The 27089-nt window shown below is 34.5% G+C and overlaps 1 protein-coding gene across 2 annotated transcripts in view; it reads left to right on the top strand.

Annotated features, from left to right (window-relative positions):
- USP47 (ubiquitin specific peptidase 47) overlaps positions 1 to 27089 on the top strand; it is a 117290-nt gene that overhangs the window by 32340 nt on the left and 57861 nt on the right. The window contains exons 2-8 of one of the 2 annotated variants that reach the window (XM_041729779.1): positions 6662 to 6721; positions 11979 to 12182; positions 16109 to 16222; positions 17700 to 17838; positions 23208 to 23304; positions 24897 to 25042; positions 25476 to 25555. In XM_041729779.1, the coding sequence (XP_041585713.1) occupies positions 6662 to 6721; positions 11979 to 12182; positions 16109 to 16222; positions 17700 to 17838; positions 23208 to 23304; positions 24897 to 25042; positions 25476 to 25555 (840 nt within the window). The remainder of the gene's footprint in view (positions 1 to 6661; positions 6722 to 11978; positions 12183 to 16108; positions 16223 to 17699; positions 17839 to 23207; positions 23305 to 24896; positions 25043 to 25475; positions 25556 to 27089) is intronic. The other variant, XM_041729780.1, reaches the window with a different exon arrangement.

The raw sequence follows: 27089 nt of genomic DNA, 5'->3' as shown, positions 1-27089 counted from the left end.
TTTTTCTATGTCTTTATTGATTTTCTGTGTAATTGTTCTAGCAACTTTTAAGAGAGAGGTGTTGAAATCTAAGTATAATTGTAGATTAACTTAATTCTTCTCTTAGTTTTATCAGTTTTGACTTTGCACATTTGCTGCTCTGTTTAGTTCATACACATTTAGGATTGCTATGTCTTCTTTGTGGGTAGACCCTTTTATCATATAATGTTTGTTTCTGTCTCTAATAATTTTCTTTGTTCTGTAGTCTACTTTATATGATATTAATTTTTAAAATTAACTCTTGTTCTCAATTAACGGTTGCATGATTTATTTTTTCTATCCTACTTTCATGCAAAGTATTTTATATGAAATATATTTAAGTATTTAAAAATATTTTATAGATCGTATATTAGACATATATTACATATATGTGTATATCTATATATGTGTGTAGTGGTAGTGAATTTTTTTGAGATAGCATATTGTTGGGTTGTTTGTTTTAATCCACTCTGGCAATATCTATCTTTTAGTTGATGTATTTAGATAATTTATATTTAATGTAATTAATATTTTAACACTTAAGTCAGCAATTTTATTTTGTGTTTCCTGTTTGTTCTCTGGGTTTCATTTTTCTGTTGTCTTTTACTTGCATTCCTGTGCATTTGCTTGAACATTTTTTAAAATTCCATCTTGTCTATAGTGATTTTGATTGTATCCTTCATGATAGTTGTTTTTAATGATTCCTCTGGGTATTACCTTATATATGCCAACTTAACGCAGCCTACTGGTGTCATCATTTTATCAGTTCAGTTGAAATACAAAATCCTCACTCTTTTATGTCCCTTTACCTTCCCTTGTTACAATATAATGGTGTCAGATATTTACTCTATACATCTGTAACCATATCAAGCAGTCTTTTCATTTTTACGTCAACTGTTAAACTTTTTTTTAGATTTATTTATTTATTTATTCATGATAGAGGGAGAAGCAGGCTCCACGCCGGGAACCCAACGTGGGACCTGATCCCGGGACCTCAGGGTCATACCCTGGGCCAAAGGCAGGTGCTGAACCGCTGAGCCTACTGAGGGATCCCTAACTGTTAAACTTTTAATAAAAACTTAAGAAGAGAAGGAAAGTGTACTGTAGTTAGCCTTATTTTGCATACTGTCACCTTTCTTCCTTCCTGATGTTCTAAGGTTTTTTTTTTTTCTTTGATCATTTCCTTTTTGTTTAGAGAATTTCCTTTTCCATTCCTTTAGAGTAGTTTTACTGGAAACAAGTTCTTTTAGTTTTCCTTTATTTAAGAATGTCTTGAATTCTGATTGACTACTGAAACAATTTATGGGTCATTCCTGAGGGACATGTTTTTCATTTTAGGATTCTGGGCTAACCGTTATTTTCTATTAACACCTGAAAAATATTGTGCAACTTCCTTCTAGCCTTTATGGTTTCTGTTCCACTTTTTGGGTTTCTTGTTTGTGTGTATGTTATTTTTTTCCTCTTTGTGTTTCTCTCTCTCTCTTTTTTCTTCCTAATTTAAGTAGAGTTGACACACAATGTTACTTTAGTTCCAGGTGTACAACATAGTGATTTTGACAAGTTTATTTTTTTTAATTTTTTTAAAATTTATTTATTCATAGACACAGAGAAAGAGAGGCAGAGGGAGAAACAGGCTCCATGCAAGGAGCCCAATGTGGGACTCGATCCCCGGTCTCCAGGATCACACCCCAGGCTGCAGGTGGCGCCAAACCGCTGCGCCACCAGGGCTGCCCGACAAGTTTATACATTATGCTACATCACCAGAAGTGTGGCTACTGTCTGTCCCCATACATTGCTGTTATAATACCATTGACTGTATTCCTTATGCTGTGCTCTGTATTCCTGTGATTTACTCATTCTGTAACTGGAGGCCTGTATCTTCCACTTCCCTTCTCTTTCCCATTTTTGCCTACTCTCCCGCCTCTTTCAGCCATCAGTTTGTTCCCTGTATTCTTAGGTCGGATTCTGCTTTTTGCTTATTTTTATTTTTTTAAGATTCCACTTTGTCTTTCTTAGCCTTACTTATTGCACTGAGCATAATACCCTCTAGGTTTATGCATGTTATCTCAAATGATGCAGTGTCTTTATTTCCCCAAAGAAAACAACACTAATTTGAAAAGATATGTGCATCCTTATGTTTATTGCCGCATTATATACAATAGGCAAGGTATAGAAGTAACCTAAGAGCCCCTCAGAAGATGCATGGATAAGGAAGATGGGTGTGTTTGTGTGTGTGTATGTGTGCATGTGTGTGTACATAGGAGTATTTTGCAACCATAAAAAAGATGAAATCTGAGTCTCATTTTTTATAGTTTCTATTGTTATGTCTTCAAGTTTATTTATTTTTAAAGATTTTACTTATTTATTTGAGAGAGTGAGAGCAAGAGAGCATGAACTGGGGAAGAACCAGAGGCAGACTGCCTGCTGAGCAGAAGCGGTATTGCCCTTTCCCCCTGGTCTTGAAAGTCATGTTGTATATCCCAGGTGCCCTGTCTTCAAGTTTTTTTTTTTTTTTTTTTGAGGTCGTCGTCAAGTTTATTAATCTTTTATTCAGTGTACCTAATCTGTTAATCCTATCCATTATATAGTCATTTTAGATTGTACTTTCCATCCTTAGAAATTTGAGTGGATCTTTTGAATACTTTCCATGTTTTTTTTTTAACATCCTTATCTACCTTCTTTCTTTTCTAAAGATTTTAAGTAATCTGTACACCCAGTGTGGGGCTTGAACTCAAGAACCCAGAGATCAAGAGTCACATGCTTTACTGACTGAGCCAGCCAGGGGTCCCCCTTATCTACCTTCTTGAGATACAGAATATGGTTGTAAAATTTTTATATCATTGTCTGCTAATTCTATCATCTATATCGTTTCTGGGTTGGCTTTCATTGATTGATTTTTTTCTTCTTATTACGGGTTATAGTTTCCTGCTTTTTTTACATGCCTATTTATGTTTGATTGGATAGGAGACATTGTGAATTATACTTTGAGCCTGTAAATGTTCTTGAACTTTGTTCTTGAATGCAGTTAATTGTGAACAGTTTGGTCTTTTTGAGGCTTGCTTTTAAGCTTTGCAAGATTGGGCTAGAGTAGCCTTTAGACTAGGCCTAATTTGGTCCCACTACCGAGACAGTACTCCTTGAGTATTCTTGTCTGATGCCTTGTATATTGCAGTTTTTAAATTCTGGCTGGTGGGCACTAAAACAAGCTATGAGGATTCTTTCCTGTGGCTCAAGGAGTTGTTCACATGCACTTACTGATGAGTGCTCAGCCAAATACTCAAGGAGGGCCCCACTGTAGACCTCTGGAGTTTGCCTTTTGCACAGCTTTCTTTTCTTCAGTATTTTGCTCTATAAATGTTAGCTGAATTGGCCCCTTTGAACTCCTACCGCATTTTTTTCAACTCAGGAAATTGCTGGACTCTAGCTGGATTCTCCCTCCCTGCACTGTAATCTGGAAGGTTAGCTCATCATGTTTGTTTTTTACCTTCACAATAGTCACTGTCCTACATTGCTTGTTGTTTAATACTGTTGAAAATTACCTTTTCATATACTTTGTGTAGTTTTTTTAGTTTTAAGTTGGGGAGGGTAAATATTGTCTGTTATTTCATCTTGGCTCATAGGAGAAGTTTCTTGGACATAGACAATAGACAAGTAAAATATAAAGAAATATGTCAAGTGGCTAAAGTACTGTGGGGAAACTTGAAGCAAGGAAGGGTGACGTAAACTGTAAGTGGATTGTAACTTTACAAGGATGATAAGAAAAAGACCAGATTGAGAAATCGACTAGTCTGATCATCTTTTGCTGTATAGCACCCTGCCCAACTTAGTGACTTTTGCTTATGGAGTTGTGGTTTAGGAAAGACTGAGCTGGGACAGCTCATTACTGTTCTGCTAGGCATCAGCTGGGCAGCTGAAAGGTTAGGGACTGGAATTATCTGAATGTTTCCTCACATGTATGGTGGTTGATGGTGGTTGCCAGCTGGGATCTTATTTGGGCTGTGGCTAGAACATCTATGCATGACCTTTCTATGTGGCTGCTTGGCTCCCACACAGCTTAGTAGCCATGGTCCAAGGGCAGGTGTCTGAGAGAGAGCCAGGCAGAAGCTGTATTGCCCATTCCACCTGGGTCTTGAAAGTTATGTTGTGTATCACAGGCAGTCACTAAGGCTGACCCATAATTAAGGGGACTGAAGTTAGACTCCATTCTTGCTACTAGAAAGCATGTCAGAGAATCTGTGGACGTATTTTGAAGCCACCACAATGATATTTGAGCAAAGGAAGTAAGGACATCCATGGGAAGAACATTCCAGTTAGAGTGGACAGAAATGTAAAGACTCTGAGGTTGGTGGATACCTCCTGACTTAGATTTGTTTATGGTTGAGTTCCCACCGTAAAGTGGCAGCTCTTTGAGGGCAAGGGTTTTATTTACTGCTATTTTCTGAGCACCTAGTGGTTGACACATATTAGCAGTTCGGTTCTTATTTGTGGAAGAGATAGCCTTTTGGCACCATGTATTAAAAGTCCTAAAAATGAGTATATAACCTTTGATTTAGTAATTCTTTCTTTGGGAAATTATCTTTAGGGAAGAAAATGTACAGATAAGTAAAGCTGTAGTGGAAATTTGAAAGTGTCTAAATGCCTATTAAAAGCAGATTAAATAAATTATGGTTTTCTATGTAATGGAACACTGTAGTTTTTATTTTTATTTTATTTTTTTAAAGATTTTATTTATTTATTCATGAGAGAGAGGCACAGGCACAGGCACAGGCAGAGGGAGGAGAAGCAGGCTCCATGTAGGAGCCTGATGCAGGACTGGATCCCAGAACTCCGGGATCATGCCCTGAGCCAAAGGCAGATGCTCAAATGCTGAGCCACCCAGGCGTCCCAACACTAGTTTTTTTTTTTTTTTAAGATTTTAAGATTTTATTTATTTATTCGTGAGAGACACACAGATAAATAGGCAGATACAGGCAGAGGGAGAAGCAGGCTTCATGCAGGGAGCCCAACGTGGGATCCCGGGTCTCCTGGCTGAAGGTGGCACTAAGCCACTGAGCCACCCGGGCTGCCCCCATCACTAGTTTTAAGCTAAATGTTTTGACATAGAAAGATGACTGAATATCAAGGGACAAGGAGCAGAATTCAAATGATGGTGTACAGAATGATCTTATTTGGTTAATAATTAACAATCTGTATAATAAATATATGCATGGAATGGATAAGGATCTGATAGGATGTATATCAAATTGTTAATAATTGCTATAGGGGTTATTTTAGAGTTACTTGTTAAAAATTACTACTGCTATTGTAATAGAAATATGTTTCTATTGTAAAAGCAAATTAGAATAGTATCCAAGTTACTGTGAGTGATAAAAAGCACGTTTTAAAATAATACATTGGCCTGTCTTTTTATTAATTAAGGAAGGTGGGGGGAAAAACAAGATTCATAGTGAAAAAGTGTGAAATGATGTAAAACCAAGATTTTTCAGATTATCTCTTGATTATAGGTTATCTTTATTTCCTTTTGCGTATTTCTGTATTTCTATTTTTTCTTTTTAAGATTTTATTTATTTATTCATGATGGAGAGAGAGAGAGAGAGAGAGAGAGAGAGAGAGAGAGAGAGGCAGACACAGGCAGAGGGAGAGAAGCAGGCCCCATGCAGGGAACCTGACATGGGACTTGATCCCAGGTCTCCAGGATCATGTCCTGGGCCAAAGGCGGCGCCACCGGGGCTGCCCTCTGTATTTCCTTCTTTGGAAAAATAAGCTTGTCTCATAATAAGGAAAAGATTTACATTGAAAGAAAATAGCTGGTAGTGTTAAGCAGCCCTGCTTGATTGATTACTTATCATGTGAGAAATCCAGATTTACAAACCAGCTAATTCAGGGATCTCTAGGTTTCCCTGCAAAGTTCCTTTAATGGACTCAAAATATTATGTGACTTAGGAAAAAAGAAAGGTATATTGTCTGATATGATTTATATGTAGAATCTAAAAAAAAAAAGAACTCATGGAAACAGATTGGTGGTTGCAAAAGGAAGAGGGTAAAGGAAATAGGTGAAGGTGGTCAAAATTCAGACATCCAGTTGTAAGATAAATAAGTTCTGGGGATGTCATGTGCGGTGTGGTGACTATAGTAGCAATACTGCACTGTATATATGAAAGTTGCTAAGAGAGTAGATCTTAAAAGTTGTCATCCCTAGGAGAAAACATTGTCACTGTGTGAAATAATAGATGTTAACTAAATTTATTGGGTAATCATTTTGCAATATATATACATATATCAAATCTTTATGTTGTACACTTTAAATTATTACCATGTTAGATGTTAATTATATCTCAGTAAAACTGGAAAAAATATTATGTGGCTCAGAACATTTGATTTGCAGATAGTTCTAAAGCTACCACTCCTTTAAAATGTGGTTAGTCTTTTTTTCCACGCTAATATTAATCTTTATCACTATAGCACAGGTTTTCAGTAACCTTACAAGAGTAAATGAGGCTTAAGGTAAAAATTACAAATGTAATTTATAAATAAGATCCTAGGTGGTGTACTACTTAATACATATTTTGTTGCAAAAATGTTTTTAGCTTAATTGTTCTTATTTCAAGTAGTTTGTAATTCATTTTGTTCTTATATACCATAGGATGTGTTTTGGAGATGCAGACAAAATATCTTTGATGAAATGAAGAAGAAATTTTTACAGGTAGACTGCTGATGTAATTGCTTTAGTATGATAATCAGCAGAACAAATAACAGCATGTTAGTATTTTTATTTAATAACAAGGCATGTTTTAAGTTTTATGCTTGTTTGGCTTACTTGAATTTCTACTTGATTTGAGTAAGACGAAAGTCACCTTAAATGAATATATATGTCTAGATAGTCACTTGTTTTCAACATGTGAGTAAGGGAGAAATCATAAAAATGCTATAGAATCCTTTGTTTTGACTTTCGGGTTGGTGGTTTATTTTTTATACAGATATAGTTCATTTTCTGAAGTGTTAATGGTGCAAGAATGAAGTCATTTAATAATTTAGAGAGTCAAAACCCAGAAATCTTATTTGAATAATTAAATGAAACTATTACTTTTCCAGCGGCCTGAATGCACTGTAACCTAAACTTTATTGTGATGAAGCATCCCATTCCAACTTTTACTTAATACCTCATTTTCCTCAGGTCCTTTCAACTCCAGTTCTTTCTTCAAGGTGCTTCCTTGAGTCTCTTGCCTTCTCTAAGTGATCTGTGGCAAAAGACCACTTAGGAAGAGGTCATATAACATTGTGGAGTTTTCTTGGGGGGAGAGGGGATGGCCATAGGGGAGGAATAGAATGGCATGGAGGGAGGACCTTAAAAATATCCTCCATTTAAAGAATTTTTTTAATGTAAGTTAGGGCCCCCATCACTGCCCTAGTTATTGTCACTTGTTCCATTGAAAATGCAAATCTGAATGAGGCTGATACATTTAACAAATTTCAATCAGCAAAAATATTCATACCTTCTAGTTCTCTTTTTTAATCTATGGCAATATTAACCGTGGCTGTCCAGAAGGGTAATGTACTGAGGCCTGTCTTCTTAGCTTGTAGCAGCTCCTGCACCAAAAAGCAGAAAAAACGGGTTTTGTGCATATGTGTAAGTTTGCAACCATAATATTATTCTTTGTAATAATATTGAAAAGAAAGAAGTCTTAAGGGAAAATGAGTTGACTGTTACATTTAGAGGTAAAATCCCTTTGTAATGTTTTAAAATTCTTTATATAGTTTTTCTTAGAAAAATCTGAATCTTGGTAACTTTGAATATTGGTTGATATTGTTTTCTACATACTAATAATATTCTGAATATATGCCACCAATTATACACCTTCCTTTTAAATAAGAAACACCTAGGAAGGGTTTTTTATGAAACAAAAATTATGGTGTTAATTTCAGAGAACTCAGATTTGAACTTAGATCTCTTTAGGAAGGCCAGGAACAGGAGATGACATGACTTAAGAGGTGAACGAACATACCTTCAAGCAGGCTGTGAGATTCCACAGAATTATCTCATGTCGACCTCTACAGGATGTCCCTAGCAGCAAACCTTTCTTTGGAAGAAAATGTTTAGTGTTTTTATCCCAATATGTTTTATCTTTTGTAAATAAGACTGTGGTTTGTTTATTTATTTTTTACTCTGTTCTTTCAAAGATTCTTCAGACTTTGTTAGGAAATCTAGCTTTGTTTCTTCAGTGAGCATAGACAGGTATGGACAGAATCTCCATAGTGTTCCTAGTGTTCTTGTAACTGCTGTTGACGTGCCCCTTATTCTCACAAGTATAATATTGCCATGAGTTGTCCATAAAATAAATAGCTTTAATTTTATACTTTATACCTGTTTTGTAACTGGCTAGATTTTCTGTGTCGGGAACTTTGTGCCCCTCTAATAGCTCACCTAAGATAGATTAAATATTTTCCCAAGTGGATCATGCTAATTTAGACTTCTCTAAAACTTTGCATTTATTTTCTCCTATCTGTTTTCTCTTACTCATCATAAAACTTTTAACTCAAAAATTGTGCTGTCTTCCCTATGATATATCCTCTGATGCCTTACCTTAATGTTGGGTGTCTTATTTAAATGGATACCCTCCCTCCTGCTACCAACACTACCATTACTACATCCTAATGCTCGGGTGTGTTTTGATGTGTGTAAGTGTATTTTTGCTATCTATTGCTGTGGAACAGCCTACCCCTTAGTGGCAGGGAACAACTAGTTTATTTGTTCATAATTCAGTGGGATGGGATTTGGGCAAAGGCTCAGCTGGCCAGTTTTTCTCCTTCTTGTGGCATCATCGGGGATCTTACTTGGCTGCATTTAGCTGGTGGCTGGCTTTGGATAGAATGTCTGAGAAGACTTTTCTCCATATTAGATACTCCATTGCGCCACTAAGTGGCTATTTTCTCTGTGTGAATTGTTAGGGCTTCTTTGTAGCATGTGGTCCCAGGGTAAGTGTTTTTTTTTTTTTTTTAATTTTTTTTTTTTTTTAATTATAAGATGGAATCTTCCAAGGGGTATGAAAGTAGAAGCTGCTGATTTTTTAAGGTTGTGCACCAAGTCACAGTGTCACTTCTGTTAAATTCTGTTGGTCCTAGCTGGTCAATAGGCCAGTCCAGATTCATATGAAAAGGCAAAAGAAAATGGATGGCAAAAAATTTGTAGCCATTTTTCATTTACCTCAAGGTGATTGCTTTTTCCTTTGGGCATAAGTGGGATCGACCAGGGTCAGAGCTCCAAAGAAAAGAAGAAAGATAGCTACCCTATTTTTCTAATTCTAAGAAACATCTTTTGATTTGTAAATGCTCTATAAATCTGCATGTTTAATATAACATTGTAGAGTCCAGCCTGAGTCAGTAAAATGGAACTGATAGAATAATTTATTATTAATCTGTAATAAAATACTATCCAGCTGTTAAAAATGGTAAGTTAGAAAATGACAGGAAAAGATTACATGATATATTTATAAGTAAAGAAAGAAATTACAAAACAGCATGTATATTCTAACCCAGTGTGTGTGTTCAGGAATGTGCATGTATATGTACGCATGCGGACAAAATATTTGGAAGGATGTGCTCCAAAATGTTAATATTATCTGTCTGTTATGGGATTACAGATGACTTCCCTGTTTGCCTCTATACTCGTCCTATTAAAAAAAGGAGCAAAGTTATTTATGTGCAGTACACAGAAAAGAAAGCTATTTTCATTCAAAAGAATAAAAGGCACACATGAGACTAAATTTTGTGTTTGCTATAGTACATTTAGTCTTCAGATGAGATTTCTTTGGGGATAATTTCCCCACATGTTTGGGTGGAAAGAGTGGAGGTCCAAGAGTACCTATGCCTTGTGCTGATATATTTTAGAGAAAGCTTATGATGTTGTTACATCACCATTCTAATGTATACTGATGTATTCTGAAGTAAATCACACTTTGGATTTCTGAATTCTTTGGTAGGTTCATCTTCCTTGGACTATCAGTTGCAGCATATCTGAGATTTTAAAATCTGGCCCTGTGGTATTTTATACCTGGAAAACTTGAATCTACTTCTGAAGTTTACTATTAAAACTATGAAAGTGGATCTTTTGTATTTGAAATTTATTTTGAATTGTTCATTATTTTGCTGTAAACCAGAGTTTTAAAAGGTCCAGATTAAAAAATAAAAATAAATAAAAGGTCCAGTTTATGTTTCTCAGTTTGGGATTAAAAGGTGTGAAAAAATTAATTACATGTGTTAATATAATACCTTAAGTTTATAGGTGAAGGCTTTTTTTCTCTTTTCTGAGAAACATATTAGTAATGCTCTTATTATCCTGTTTATTTTATGGAAATGTATTTCTATTTTATAGAAATGTATTATCCTTTTCATTCTTAAATGGATTATTATTTTTAATTAAATATTTTTATTTGTCTGAAATATGCTAGCCAGTCTGTTTTAAATATTATACATCTTTTGTAGAAATTTATTTCTGTTTTAAACTACTTGGATTAACCTTAATTTGAATAATATCTTGCAAATCCAAAGTTGTGTATAGCAGAAACAAATTACAATTGTATTACTCCACCAAACGAAAAAACCTTGTGGCTATTCTGTCTTCAGCACTAGTCAGTGATAACTATTATTTAAAAATGGGTAATATAGAAGCAACAAAAGGGGAAAAAAAGCAATAAAGGTTGGCCTTGATATTGTAAAAGAGAAGGAAAGAAATACATTATTGTATACAGCAGCAGTTTGTGCAGTTCAAACTTCTGTAAGCCTATTATGGGGATGGTGATACATACCCCAAATAAGCAACTGCTGCACTTGATTTTGAGGGAAAGCAAGAGATTTAAATAATCAGATTTGCATGTTATTCTGGATGGAAGGAAGACAAGATTAGAAAAAGTTAAACTCATGAAGCCATGGCCATAATCTTGTGTAAGATTTTGATTGCTGTCGGCAGGAATGAAGAGAAAGGGGGTGGCTCAAGATATATTCAGAAGGTGGAATTGATAGAATTTTGGTGATTGTGTGAGGTGTAGAAGAGGAAGGAGATGAGGAAGATGCTCAGAACTCTAGTTTCAGCAGTCAGTGGATGATGATGCCATTCATGGAGTTTGGCATTATAGGAGAAGGAGGGAAAGAACTTGCACTCAGGTATCTGATGCAGCCTTCTACCTCTGTGGAAGTTGAAAAGAAAAGCAGTGTCCTTCAACAGCTTGAAGGGAAGGGCAGAGCCTTCCTGAGAAAGTCTCCTTTGAAGACTTTTTGTCTTAATAATTACTGAGTTATATGTTAGATGGAAAAGTTGGAAGGAGAATTTGTGACCCTTTCTTCCTTCTACATTGGTAATTGAAAAGTTTTTTTCCCTTGCTTTTCCTTACCTCCCTCTGCTGGCTGATCTGTTTAAATAAGCTTGTCAGCTCCCAATGCGTTGATAAACGGGGCTCTTAGACATCTGGCTTCTAGGAACAGTAGCATAAAGATCAGAAGGGTGGTTACCTGTGTCCTTTCGTTAGGGATTTTGCAAGTTGAGATGATCCTCAAAGTTCCCTGTTTTTTTCAGGAAACCCAGAAATGCTTGATTTGGCTGTGCTAGTGTGGTAATAACACATTTTTAAGGATGAGATTTTACTGTTTTTCAACTGAAAATTACTTGAGTATACGGTCTTCATGGCTTGTTGACTGTTGTACTCTTAAAAGGCGAAAGCAAATGTCCACAAGAATGACTCTTGATTCTTAAATATGCTGCAGTTTTTCCAAAACAAATATATATATATATATATATGGAACTTTCTTATGTTTGACATATCCATTATGGCATATTTCAGACATAACAAAACAGTAAACTAGCTAGGAGAAAATATTTTGTGGGATATTTTTACATTTAATAAGAGAAAATGTGGCTAATTATAATTGTTTTTTAAAATATAAATAATATTTGTTTGTTTTAATTTCAGATAGAAAATGCTGCTGAAGAACCTAGAGTTTTATGTATAATACAAGATACTACTAATTCAAAGACAGTAAATGAACGGATCACTTTAAATTTACCAGCTTCTACTCCACTCAGGAAGCTCTTTGAAGATGTGGCCAACAAAGTAGGCTACATAAATGGAACCTTTGATTTAGTGTGGGGAAATGGAATCAATGCTGCTGATATGGTAAACCCTAGACATAAAGCCTGTTCTTTTAAACTGCTAATAATATCACAGTCATTATTGTTGTTGTTATTAATGAGTATATTAAATCCTGGAATCTTTTTTAATATCATAAGCAAAACTATAGGGATGCCTGGGTGGCTCAGCAGTTGAGTGTCTTTCCTTTGGCTCAGGGTGTGATCCCATGGTCCCAGGATTGAGTCCCACATCGGGCTCCCTACATGGAGCCTGCTTTTCCTTCTGCCTATGTCTCTGCCTCTCTCTCTGTGTCTCTCATGAATGGATAAAATCTTTTTTAAAAAATTAAGTAAAACTATAATAAATAATTTAAGAGCCTATTTGCAACTCAGTAATTGGATCCCTTTTCATCTCTTTGCCTTCATTCTGGATTTAGCATTTGCTTATCCTAAAGTTTGTATGAGGATATTTTATTAGTTTCTTTGTTCCTGTAAGAGGACTAGCATATTATATCAACTATGGAAAATTTTCCAACTTTACTGTGTGGAATGTTAGTCATATATATATTTCATAAAATTTCATTAATTAATGTATTATTAAGATTTCATTTATTTATTTATTTGAGAGCGTGACAGCATGTGTGTGAACTGGGGAGGGCCAAACAGAGAGGGAGAGCATCTCAAGCAAATTCAGTGCGGAGCCCTATACAGGGCTTGATCTCATGACCCTGAGATCATAACCTGAACCCAAATCAAGAGTTAGATGCTTAACTGAGCCACCCAGGTGCCCCTATTCATCTTATATTTTTAAGCAAAAAAAGGATACAGAATCAGGTGTATTTTTTAATCTAATTTTTCAAAGAGAAGAGAAAAAAATTTTTTTTTTTTTGAGAAAAATTTAAGTAGAAAGAAAAAAGAAAGATATTCACTCATGTTAATAGAGATTATGTACCAGATAAGGTTAAGCACTTGATTAAGAAGGTTGGTGGTATCATGACTTTTGTGTCAGAGATCTCACAGTCCTGTTATAGAAATAATTGTATTGACAAATAATTACATTAACATGTTTGAAATACTACGTTGTAAGTTTGTTCTGAGTGCAAAGAGGAGGTGTTGATCACTTTTGCATGTGAGAGTAGCAAAGGACACCATTGAATTGGATGTCATCTGCACTATTAGAATAATACTGCAAATGTTTTTTTTTTTATTCCCTGTCTCTTTGTCCAAATTACCCTGCATATTACTGTTAGAATTGTTTTCAGTCATCTTAAATTGTAGCACTTACATCACCTACCAATTCAAAACCTTCTGTGAGCACACTGCCTGCCAATTTAAAATCAGATTCCCGGGGGCACCTGGGTGGCTCAGTGGTTGAGTGTCTGCCTTTGGCTCAGGTCATGATCCCAGGGTCCTGGGATCGAGTCCTGCATCAGGCTCCCCGCAGGAAGCCTGCTTCTCCCACTGCCTATGTCCCTGCCTTTCTCTGTGTCTCTCATGAATAAATAAATCTTAGAAAACAAAACAAAACAGATTCCCTTAGGTGAGCAAGCTTGTTAGACAAATTGCAATGGGTCCTTTAAGACTTTGTAATCTCAACTCCCAGATACTGGGCTAATTTGTTTTCTTAACACAAATTTCCACGTTTTTCCATCTCCATGTTTTTGCTTACATTACCTTTTTCTGTCCTGTGTCATTGCTACTTTTTAAAAAAATTTTTTTTAAATTAAAAAAAATTTTTTTTTTGTCATTGCTACTCTTAAGTTTTCCAGGAAACTGCCTCTGATGGGAAATGAAGTTGAATGTGTTATCTCTATAATATTTGAAGGGCAGAGTTTTAACTGGGTCCATACAAGAATCACAGATGTTTGATGTTGCTTCATTTGCCCTTAAAATCCATGATATTTTGGTTTCTATTCTATAATATATTTACATTTTTAAAATGTGCAACTAATGTTTTACATTAACCAACTTTTTCCCTCTGAAATTGATTAGTAAAATCAGGAGTCCAACAAAATATGCAAAGAGAACTAATATTTAATCTGAAATTCTGAATACTCCCTGTTACATCACCATGTAACTTCTAATGTTGCCTCTTTTTTAATTTAAAGGATAGTTCTATACGGTCATGTGTGTCTCCTCAAGTCTTATTTATCTTGTACTTTTAAGAAACCTTACAAGATGTTTCCTTATGCCACTTCAACAGTAATTTCTTTCTTTGTCCCCCAACTGTATATTTTCTTCTTCTGCTATGCCACTTATCATAGCATTTTTAAATTATAGTTGTTATTCATTTGTGTCTTTTCCATGTGGTAAAATGCATATATTTTGGTGGCTGATATCTCATAGTATTAATTTTGCATCCTCCATCTCTAGTCTCCCTAGGCACTCCAAAGATGGGTGTTAAATTAACATCTATAATAGCTTTAAATCTATGTCAAGATTACCTATTTCTCTTTCTTTAGCTATGACTGTTCTCAAGTACTTGACTTCTGTATTTTTATTTGCTTACTGTACATTTCTGTAAATACACTTTTTTACCTGGTTACTGCACTGTGCTACATGTTGCTTTTGTGCAAACCTAACCCACTTAGCTACCCACCACCTCTTACACATAGATACATATATTTGTTGAGGTAAAATCCCTATGTATTCCTGCTATATTATCTGGTTTCTTATCAGAAATGTGAAGGACCCAAACATATCTTTCCTCCTTTCATGTGGCTTCTCCTAGCCTCTGATTTTTTATGTCCCATTTTTCTCATGGACTTCTAGATGTGAGCCAGTTAAGAGAGATCATATGTTTATTATTTTATTTACTTAACACTTTAAACTTACTGTGTACTTAGAATTGTTCCTGTGTGAGGCTTTATACAAGTAAAACCTCATTTAGTTCTTAATAACCATTCTGTGAGGTAGGTCCTATTGCAGCCTCATGACATAGGTAAAGAAACTGAGTCATGGGGAAATGGAGTTAACTTTCCCAAAGTCACACAAATAGCAAGTGGCAACATCTTTTACAGTTAAGAGTTTTTGTTTTTGTTTTCCCTAGTACCTATTCATACTTTTATATAATGTTAAGTTCCTAAGAAAGGCATTGCCCTAAAATAAGTCCTCCTAAGGAGGCATTTCTCATGTTTTGGAAGCATTAAAAATATTCTTTAATATAATAAAATAGTTTTAAAGCAAAGAATGGAGTGTTCGTTTCATCTCTCATTTTTCTCAACAATGTATTAGCCTGTGAGTGAGTTCCTAGTATAGTCTTAAAGCATGCAGAGCTCCTTGTATCATCCACCAACCAGAGTGCATCAGAATGAAATTGCCTTACCAGATAAAGAGTTATGTAAAGACTACATATCTTAGGTGTTTCATTTTCAAGAGTGATCACTTCTGTTCCTGGGATCCTCTGGATCCTGGCAGCGGACTTGAGATAGGCTATCACTTCTTTCAGGAGTTCTTAAAGTGCCCGTGTTGGTATATTACAAATTATTTTGGTTGGATTTTTAGTGTGTTGCTTATCTGGAAATTCTCATATTCATATATCAAAATATGTTTTTACAGTTACATAAAGTTATCTTTAGCTAGTCTTCATGAAAATCCATTATATATTGTATTGAATACATTTTAGAGAACATAGAAACATAAATGTTTATACTTATTTTTTTTTGTATAATACTTACATTACTCCTTTACCTTTTTTTCCTCCGGGTTGTTTTTTTTTTTTTTTTTTTTTAAGATGTTAGGCAATATGCACATCTGGGATAACTGTCAGTATATGCACGGTCATGGGGTTAGCCATCCTAATACATAAGTAAATAAGTTAATTCCGAGTCCAGATTAACAGAATTTACCAGAATCTTTATTTAAAAAAATAGTTTGAACCCAAAAATTGTGGATTCATTTACATATTCCTTGTTTTATTTTATTATACTTAATGTTCCTTGTAATCTGAGATATTTTATTTCATGCCCATAGGCTCCACTGGACCATACCAGTGACAAGTCTCTTCTTGATGCTAATTTTGAGCCAGGAAAGAAGAACTTTCTGCATTTGACAGATAAAGATGGTGAACAGCCTCAAATACTGCTGGTAAACTTTTTAGAAGCCTCGTATTCATAATTTTTCTGTACTGTCACTATTGGGAAGAAGTATTCCAAAGGAAGGAGAGAGATAATTTGTAATTTATGTATAATAAATTATTTTTCTGTTTTATGTTGGCTTACTGTAAGTGTATATGTTAACATGGCAACAGTGGGCATGTAGACCACTGTTGCTTGTGTTTGTAGCATGGTCTGTTGCTGCCCTGGAAACAGGGGTTGCTGTTTTCAAGACTACCACCACGACAGGTATGGGGTAGATCCAGAATAAGTGAAAACACTGCAGAGAGCTCCTATTATGTGTCAGTGGTTTCTCCTTTGGTTAAGTGTTTGCTTGGTTGCTGTAAGTCCTTGGCAGTTATGCCTGGATTTTTCTGTATTTTAGGGTAGGGACAGACCCCCAGAATTCTCCACTCTGATAATTTTGCTCCTACTCTCACCCCCCTTTCTGGAAAAATTACTTTTTCAAGTTACGTGCTTTTTATTTCTAATCATTTAGTATTTGCTTCAGTTCATATTTCAGTAGGCTTTCCGATATGGTCCAGTGGCCCTAGAGCTCATCTAATCCAGTAACTCCCAATTTGAGGGTTACTCCTAAAAAAGATTGAGAAAACTTGGTCTGATTTACCTTGCTGTTTTACAGGCTGAGGAAACTAAGGCTCACAGACTTTATTGACTTTTTCAGAACCCTTCTCTTCAATGAAACTTCACTCAGGAAAAGTTCTTCAATTTGATGTTTTTCATGTAGAAGTCTGTTGTGAATTAGAATACTTGTCTGGACAGTAGACAATAATTAAACACAGAGCATCCATACTGAAGCAATACTAGAATATGCTCTATCTCATCACTTATTTTTAGGACATAGTGAGAAGATTTTGATTAATCTGAATGACTTTGAAATATAAATTACCTATTAATTTTGGGAACTCTAAATCCACAGTTTGGGAATTTTTAAAAATGCACAGTAATTACTCTTCAGCTGTGTCTTAATTATTTATGCTGATTTTATATCCCTGAATCCATTTTAACATATTCGTTAATAGGAAGTTTTATTGGAGACAATAGGAAATGATCCATTTTATCCAAAACTTTTTAAGTATGGCCTACCTGCTAAGTCTACTTGGCAAGGATGATATAAAAATAAATGACAGACCGTGTCATCAAAGAGTTCACAATGGAACTTTCTCCTTCTCTCCTATAAACAAAATTTGAAAGAGAATTAAGGGAAATTGCAAAAGTAAGAACTTTGAAAAGAGACATGAGCACCTCTCCACAGTGTTTTACATTGGGCATCTATTGAGCCTTCCTATAGGAAATGGGAGAGTATGCATGCCTTTGAATATTGTGGTGGTAATAGTAATGCCTTGTGTTTTTTTCATTGCCTCAGCAATTAGTATGTGTTTTTTTTTTTTTTCCATTGTTTCAGCAACATATGCCATTCAGTAAATATTGGTTATGCTGCATTTTAGGAGGATTCCAGTACCGGAGATGATAGTGTCCATGACCGATTTATAGGTCCACTTCCAAGAGAAGGTTCTGTGGGCTCTACCAGTGATTATGTCAGCCAAAACTACTCCTATTCATCTATTTTGAATAAATCAGAAACTGGTAAGATTTATTACTATTTTTGTGGTCTTTTCACAAAATCATGGCGTGTTAGACTCAGTAATCGGAGAGCTCTCAAGCCTAATCCTCTCATTTTATGGATTAGAAAATTGAGACCCAAAGCAAGATCACTAGTTAACAGAAATAGAACAATAATCTGGCTTCTCTTTCCCTCAATTCGTTGTTTCCCTTACTATATTGTTACTGCCACTATTTAGTAATAAAGTAAAAAAAATATTGAATACTGTATTTTGAGGGAAGACTTTTCTTTTTGTTAGTTTTCTATTTTGAATCTGATCTTAAGGTGACTTTCTTTGGAAGGAGTTTCTATTATATCTTCATGGATTAGGATAGACTATGGGGGGGGATACTTCCATTTTGAAGCAGATGGGCCAAGCTTATTAGACCTACTGTGTCATATTTTAGTTTAATCATGTGTTTGAAACTAATCATGTAATTTTAAAATTCCTGTTAACTTTTTTTCTGAGCATTAATAAACTTAGAATTTTGAATTTTTTCAATTTATTGAGCGCTAAAATTGCTTTATTTATGTAAGAGTTTATCCCTTTATCTGTAAGGTTGATTAATCGCCTTACATATAATCTGAGTACTTCTACATAACATTTGATCTCACAGCAAACCTTTGCAGTAGATACTATTATTCATGTTAAAAGAAGTGGAACCTGGGTTCTGAGAAGCCTTCGATTGCACAGCTGGTACTGCTAGGTGTGACTGCAGAATCTCTTAAGTACTTCAGAAACAGAGATGGTTTTAAGTACTATATGCAAGTATCTAGTATGAAAATAAAACTATAGCATAACATTGCAGATGTTGTCCTAATGTGATCTGTAATTTTCTAGTTAATATATTTTGTAATTAAAATGTAGAATAATGTCCTCATAGCTGATCATTTGTACAGGGTTACTGGCGTATTTGTTCTGAAAATACCAGTAAAAGCTGGTCATGTTTGGTATTTAGAATCATTTGTATCAGTAGAACATTCTATAGTTAAGTACCAGGAATAAAAGAGGGTACAAAATTATTTTCTGTTTCAGATAATAGGAGATAATAAAGCTATTCATTGTTACACTGTCTGTCTAGAATAGTGATTCTCAAATTTTTGTTTCTTTAAAAGTCATTTGGGGACACTTGTCAAAAGTGGGTTCCAAGGCATTACTTTTCAAAATTTCTGGTTAGATAAATTCCATTTTGTTTTAAATAAGCACCCTAGGTTATTCTGAGATAGTTGGAATACTTTGAGAAAGTTCCAGATTTAACAAATCAGGATTCTTGAACTATTTGCTTTGTATTCTGACAACCAATTCAGTCCTTTATGTAGGAGTATTTACAGAACTCCTACTTTGTGCTGTATGCTCTATGGCTCTATGATGCCTATAAATTCCTAGAGACTGACTCATACTTTTTAAAAAAAGTTCTTTCTCTGATTATACAAATGTAATACATGCTCATTGTCATACTTTAAAATGAAGAAAGTGAAAATCACTATACTACTAGCAGAAACTACTTAGTGATTTTGCTTATTTCTATTTTATCTTTCCTCCATATGTGTGCTTTTAAGAAAATAGGGTATCATATGTTATGAGCATTTTTTACTGTGTATTTTTCTTTAATTCTCTATGATAAACATTTTCAGTGCTATTATATAGTATTTTAATATAGGGTTTTCAATGACTGAAAAACGGTATTTCATTGAATGATTTAGATATTTAAGCAAATTATTACTGATGTTATAATGAACATTCTTTTTTTTAAAAAAAGATTTTATTTATTCATTCATTCATGAGAGACACAGAGGCAGAGACACAGGCAGAGGGAGAAGCAGGCTCTGTGCAGGGAGCCCGATGCAGGATTCCATCCTGGGACTCCAGGATCACGCCTTGGGCTGAAGGCAGGTGCTCAACTGCTTAGCCACCCAGGCATCCCTATGATGAACATTCTTGTACATAGGTTTTTATTTTTATTTCTGATTATTTCCTTATTTTTATTTCTGATTCTTTCTGATCATTGAATTACTGTTGAAGTTTATTTAAAAAAAAAAATTTAGAGGCCTTTGTTCTAAATTGTCACGTAATAATAGCCTTCATTCCCAATTATATTTCTCACGCACTTCTACTCCACTCCTTTTTCCTACCTGTATATTTTTCCTCCAGTTTTCTAGGGGTCCTGCCTTTCTGAACTAAAATAGTTTATAAGTATCCAAAGTAGTTGTGTTTCAAACATAATGTTGTTAGTGACTGTTGAATTTGCATTTTCCTTACATTATTGTAAATCTTGGCACAGTGTACAAAGTATTTTTATTGGAAAATGCCATCATGATTTCGACCCAGGGCTCCAGGAACACATTTCTCCTAATGCAAGAGGTTTAGGGATTTGATAAATTCTTTTCTGTCTCCCTTGCCTACCAACCCCAACCCCCTCAGGGTAGCTAGCTACTGTTGATAGGAGGTACTATGAGCCGGCCAGGGTGGGGTATTGTGTATATGAATACTAAGGGATAAGGAGCAGATTGAAGGCTAATATGGACTTGAGGTGATCCATTATCTGAATCTATGATAACTGTCCTTGGCCAGTTTCTTTAACAATTCTTTTATTTTATCAGCTCTAGGAGTTGGCCTGTTGCATTCTATATTCTTCATTTTGGACCGTTTGATGGCTACTTCATTACCTGCTGGTTCTGTTCAGGATTTCTTTCCACATGTGCCCTCACAGAATCCCCTTCTTTTCCCTTAGTGGCTCACATTTACAGTATTGATTCATAGCTGTTTAAGTTACAGGACCCTTTTTATCTTTAAGATTTTATTCATGAGAGACAGAGAAAGACAGAGATACAGGCAGAGGGAGAAGCAAGCTCCCTGCACGGAGCCCAATTCAAGAGCCCAGGATCACGACCTGAGCCAAAGGCAGACACTCAACCACTGAGCCACCCAGGTGTCCATACAGGACCCATTTGATAACAGTTGTCATTTGAAGTTTTTTGATGTGGACAATGCTTAATGACAAAAGATTTCTATTCAGTAGCGCTTTTATGAATATTACTGAAATCTTCATAGTTTTGCAAATAGTACCTTTACATGAGACACTGTTCATTCTGTGCAAATATGGTGCGAAATCAAGTACAAATGACTATATGTTTTTCTGTATGATTTTTATTGCTGATGAGAAAATAAAGAACATTGGTAATAAAGTACTGCCACTCCCTCCTTTTAAACTCTCTTCTCCTATCATCTTTTTTTTAAGCCCGGGGAAGGGAAACAAGTCACCCATAAATGATACATAATTGGTATATGGGTACACAAAGGACAATAATAGTATTCATCCTGACTGTTGAGTGATTACGGGAGGGAGATGGAGAAAAAGGGAAATTCCAGGCAGTCTTAGCCAACAAGATGTAGACCAGCCTTGTCTCCTGCCAAAGCACTGTTGTTTGTGTCAAAGAATCTTTTTATATGAACTAAGAATGAAATAGTACTTCATTATTAATAATCAGGGCAGATATCATACAAATTTGTGTTTCATATGCACTTTCCCCTTAAGTGCACCTGCGGCTATGCTAAGTAGTAGGATAGAGAGATTAATCAGATTTGATCTCTCCACTCACAGTCTGATAGGGAAGACATATAAGTAAATAGGTCATTACAGAATAGTGAACTGAAGGCTCCAATATAGATTAAAGACAGGGTGCTATGAAAACTCAGATTGGAGATGGTTAGGAATTGAAGCAACTTAAAATTCTAAACGATGTACAGTAGAATATATGTATGTATATACACACACAACACATGGTAGTTTTTTTCCCCTTTTTTTGAGAGGGGGGGTGGGGAAGAGAGACTCTTAAGCAGCTCCATGCCTAGCATGAAGCCCGATACAGGGCTCCATCTCAATCCTGATATCATGCATGAACTGAGCCAAAAATCAAAAGTTGGACATTTAACCTACTGAGCCATCCAAGCACCTCTATAAACACAGTATTCTTAAATATGAAAGGCATTAGAAATAAAAACTTGAACCTTAGTCCAAAATGAAAACTGGGCAGCTACTTGATCTCTTCTTAGAACCATACAGATAACATGAAATCTGTTCTTCTTTTCCACAACTGACCAAGTTTTAGCATGCATATTTGTCCTTTCATCACTTTTGGCAATATAGTTATCTACAGAACCTAGCATTTCTCAAGACATTATAGTTGGTAAATTGAAAAAGTATTTTGAAAAACTTCAGTAAACACCTTCAGCATCTGCTGAGAAGAGATTTGATTGATTGATTTGAAATACCCAAGTCATTCAGTATTAGCTGGGAGTAAATAAGTTTAATTATTAAGCAAAGTGTTTACCACATTTTGCTCACTTAATGAGGCATAACTAAAATGATGGGACTGATATTTTTTTGGTGTATGTGTATCTCATAAACTGGGCCTAAAGTCTACTTCAAAGGAGAAATTTCAGAAATGTTCTCAACAATGGTAGCCATATCCAAACAAATATATAAGCCTAAGTAATTTTAAACATTCACTTGAACTTTAAGTTGCTATGAGCTTCTCCTTTTTTCTCCCTCTTCCCTTCCCCATTCCCTCTCTCTATTCTTTTTTTTTTTTAAAGTTTTTATTTATTTATTCATGAAAGACACAGAGAGGGACACAGACGCAGGCAGAGGGAGAAACAGGCTCCATGAAGGGAGCCCGATGTGGGACTCGATCCTGGGTCTCCAGGATCACGCCCTGGGGGCGCTAAACCACTGAGCCCCCAGGCTGCCCTCCCTCTCTCTATTCTTGCCTATTTCTAACTTCTTTCTTTGTAGTCACTCTTTGCATAGTGTGCTGATGTAGACAATCTCATACTTCATGTTCTTGTTAAAATAGAGGAAGTCATTCTAAGTTATATGTAAAATGAATTTATCTCATATGTTATTAATTCTTGGCATAAATTGGTTTATAAGGCCTGATAGCATGCATAGCTGGTTCAGTTCAGTCTTCCTGTTTCAGATGTGTGATAGTTAAAGTAAATGTTTATACTTTTCCACTTTAATCAACAAGTTATCAATTTGGGGAACGAAGATTATTTTTATATCAAGTAAACATATTGAAGTATTCCTCTTTAAATTTTATTAAATGCTGCATAATATCCTTGTATATCTCTGGATATTTAACAAGATATCCTCACTGTTTCTGAGAAACAAGATTTACATAGTACAGCATTTTAGAAAAAGGGGTCTTTCTTAGGTATTGTTGAAAAAATTTAAAGTAATTTCCTACTGAGTAACCTTAACCTCTCAATTTTTACTGTTCATTAAATTCTTATTGTTTTTTTTTTTAATGTAAATGCTGATTTATATATACTTGTGTTTTCTTTTTAAAGGATATGTGGGATTAGTAAACCAAGCAATGACTTGCTATTTGAATAGCCTTTTGCAGACACTTTTTATGACTCCAGAATTTAGGAATGCATTGTATAAGTGAGTATTCAAAGAAAAATTTTATAAATAAAACCGATATAAGAATGAAAGTACAGGTTTTAACTGATAAAATCTAATTTACTTTCTTATACTTATTTGTAAAGTTTGGGGCATTTCTCACTTGTGAAACACATCTTGAATACTATCTAAGAAAAAGATCTTATGAGAGATTGACATATAAAATATTTGTGGAGAGAAAAAACCGTCTGTGTGTAGACCAGAAAAGGATAAAATTAATAAGATTTACATTTGGGTTAAATTACCATATTAAAGCTTCCCTACTTACATCTTTAATGTCTTTATAAAGAAATTTTATAGGGGCTTTTAGGCTTTTTGTGATAATCTAGATATTTAAACCATATTCTTCTTTCCTTACACTTCTCAATTTAAGACACAGTTATCTTTTTAAACCTGCAAACTTTGTTTCTAATTAAAATATAATTTAGAGCTGTCCTTTGAGGGTTGTGTGTGTGGTGTAAAAGCCAGTATTGTATACGCCAGGTACTTTAAAATGCTCTATGAAGGAAATCCTTTTTTTTCTATGAAGGAAATCCTACTTAAATAAACCGTAAAAGACAATTATTTTTATGAGTATCTTATTATAATATGTTTAATATACTGTTGTGTATTTTCTTTAAGGTATGCATACTTATTTTTTAAGACATTTTAAAGAACAGATTAATTTTACCCTTTTCTTGTGTTATTTTGAATAACATCCTTGAATATATATTTAAAGTATTTTTGGAACTTCTAATATTGATTGTGTTGCTCAATCAAACATTATATTATCATTCCATTCATGTGGAAGGTCATCATCTGAATTTACTTTTGAACATAGACCTTGTAATGAATCCCTCTGTACCCATCACCTAGCTTTGAATATTATCAACTCGTGATCAGTCTTTTTTATTTAATATCCTCTATTCTGATTATTTGGAAGCACACTCCCGTTGTATCATCCACCTGTAAATATATCTCAGGTTATTGCTAATAAGGTTTCCTTGATTGCCTCATAATTTTTACAATCTGTTCAAATTAGGATCCAAACGAGAGCCATACAGTCAACTGACTGTTAAGAGTCTTAGTCTATTTAATTTATTTTTTAATCCCCTTCCATCTTTTTTTCCTCCTTGCAGTTTATTCCTTGAAAATAAATATATTGAAAACTGGTATCATTTATCCTGTAGGTTTCCACAGTTTGGATTTTGATAGTTGAATGCAATAGTGTCATTTAATATTGTTCTATTCTCTGTATTTTTATGACTTAATAATTAGAAAAAGAGAGTTGATCAGATTCAGGTTCTGTGATTACTTTTAGATGAGCTTTGCCTTTCATTCGTGTTGCCTTCTTATGCTTTTTCTTGTGAAAGTCTAAATTTTTTCTGTATTTATGAATTAGGGAAAGGCAGCTATTTCATTAGATAATAATAGCTTCAGTTAATAGCCAAATTCTGAATACCCCCAGAGTCAAGGTCTTACATTATTATCACGTTAATATTAATGATAGCTTTTTTTTTCTTTTTTTTTTTTAATGATAGCTTTAAAGAATAAAAATGTTTTATAAATAATATTCAAATATTTTATTTCAATAGGTGGGAATTTGAAGAATCTGAAGAAGATCCTGTGACAAGTATCCCATACCAACTTCAAAGGCTTTTTGTTTTGTTACAAACCAGCAAAAAGAGAGCTATTGAAACCACAGATGTTACGAGGAGCTTTGGATGGGATAGTAGTGAGGGTACTAATTTCTCTTGTAATGATAAGTGTTTCTAATATTCAAAGGAATTCTGGGAGACAATATTATGAACAAGATATATTAATAACTTAGTTAACTTTACTATAAACCTCATTGCCTTTTGTTGGAATTTAAAAATAGCTTATTTTTAAAATTTAAGAACTAGGGGTAAAGTTTTGATGAGTTAAAATTTTCTTGTAAAGAAAGTTTAGTTAAACTCTTAATTTTATGTATGTAAACTAAAATTTTTAGTTGTCCTAGATTTTTCTTAATATCTTTCTTAACTCTCAGTGAAAAGTAACAAAAATAGCAAATATTATAGCATTGTGAAGCATATGTTACTTTCCCATGTTTTTGACAATTTGCTTTTAAGCAAACTAATGTTTAATTACACTAAATTTATTGCTGTTTTTAATTAAATTTTATCTTAAAATAGCTTGGCAGCAGCATGATGTACAAGAACTGTGCAGAGTCATGTTTGATGCTTTGGAACAGAAATGGAAACAAACAGAACAGGTAATTCATCTCAGGTTGAAGGGAATGTTTTCTAATAAATTATTCATAAGTGACTTTTGTTCTATTGTAACATTTTTAAAACTTTGGCATTATTCCAGTTGTTAAAGTATCAAATGGGGAATTGAAAGTACTAGGTTCTCACTTAGCCATTAACTGAGTCCTACAGATCCTCATTAAACCACCCTAGACCTCATTTCCTCATCTTTAAAATAAGGAAGTTGGTTTCTATGATCTAGGTGGTGTCTTTTTAACTGAAAACTGTATAATTCACATATAAATATATACATACATGTGTATGTTTGGTTTGGGGGGGATTTTTGAACAATATTTTCAGATATTTACCAAGTAAATTATACGTATTGTTATCTATAGCAGGTTAAGTATAGTTGAATATTACCTTCGTTTTGACCAAGGAGATACTCTTTTGACTTCTAAGATTCCTGTTAATCTGACTCTTTTGCCAGTAGAAAAAGAATAGGTTAGAAATGGGGAGAGCATTAGATACACCATTGTGGGATGAAGAGAAGGCTGAACTGGGTGGGATTCAGAACTCAGGAAAGAGGAGGGTTTATACTGGCTCTAATTATGGGGGTTGGGATGTCATAGGGATAAAAAGGGAGGAAGAATCTGTAAGATACTTGTTATAATTATGATGATGGCTGGGGCCAGAGTTTTCGAACTGTAGGTTGTGATCCATTTGTGGGTTATAAAATCAATTTAATGAATCTACATCAGCACTTAAAAAATGGAATAGTATAGAAAAGTATAAGAGTATCACAAAAGTAAGGGTACTATTGTGCAAATTTTGTTAAGTTAGACGTACTAGGTTGTGATATAACATTATTTTCTTACTGTGGGTTATCAAAACTCTTTGAAAAACACTGATTTGAACCACTTAGAAATGCCCTCCGAGATGCAGAAGATATAATCAAAATATGACTGAGGCAGATGAATGAAGAAAGCTTCATTAAATAAATGACATTAGTATAGATGATGATGATGGGTTATAAGCCCTAGACACTTGAAGAGATGTACATTTATGAAAGAGGTAAATTGTAATATGCTTTCCTTTTCCATTCTTACTTAAGAGATATTAAATAAAAATTAAGTTTACTTAGTGATCTAGTTTCTTTACCTAGTCCTATTGCATTTTAGTAAATTTATGTATATAGTAGGGGCTATTTCTTCTTCATAGGTCTGAAGTTACTCTTGTCCTTAAATCCCTTTTTGGGACAAGAATTTTGAGGCAAGACATTCACTTGGAGGGTCCTTACTAATGGAGTTACCTGCCTTTTTTGGGACAGAAGGCCCAGTTGGCTAAGTTTGGGGACTTAGAGATTCATTCACGCTTTTATTTTTTTTTCACTATTCACATTTTAAAAAAATTAAATTCAATTTGCCAACATATGGTTTAATATCCAGTGCTCATCACTTCATGTACCTTCCTTAATGCTTGTCACCCTGTTACCCTATCCCCCCCTACTGACCTTCCCTTCCGCAACCCTTTGTTTCCCAGAATCAGGAGTCTCTCGCA

The sequence above is a fragment of the Vulpes lagopus genome, chromosome 15 (assembly GCF_018345385.1).
Source record: "Vulpes lagopus strain Blue_001 chromosome 15, ASM1834538v1, whole genome shotgun sequence".
Taxonomy (NCBI): domain Eukaryota; kingdom Metazoa; phylum Chordata; class Mammalia; order Carnivora; family Canidae; genus Vulpes; species Vulpes lagopus.
This window is presented reverse-complemented; position numbering and strand designations above follow the sequence as displayed.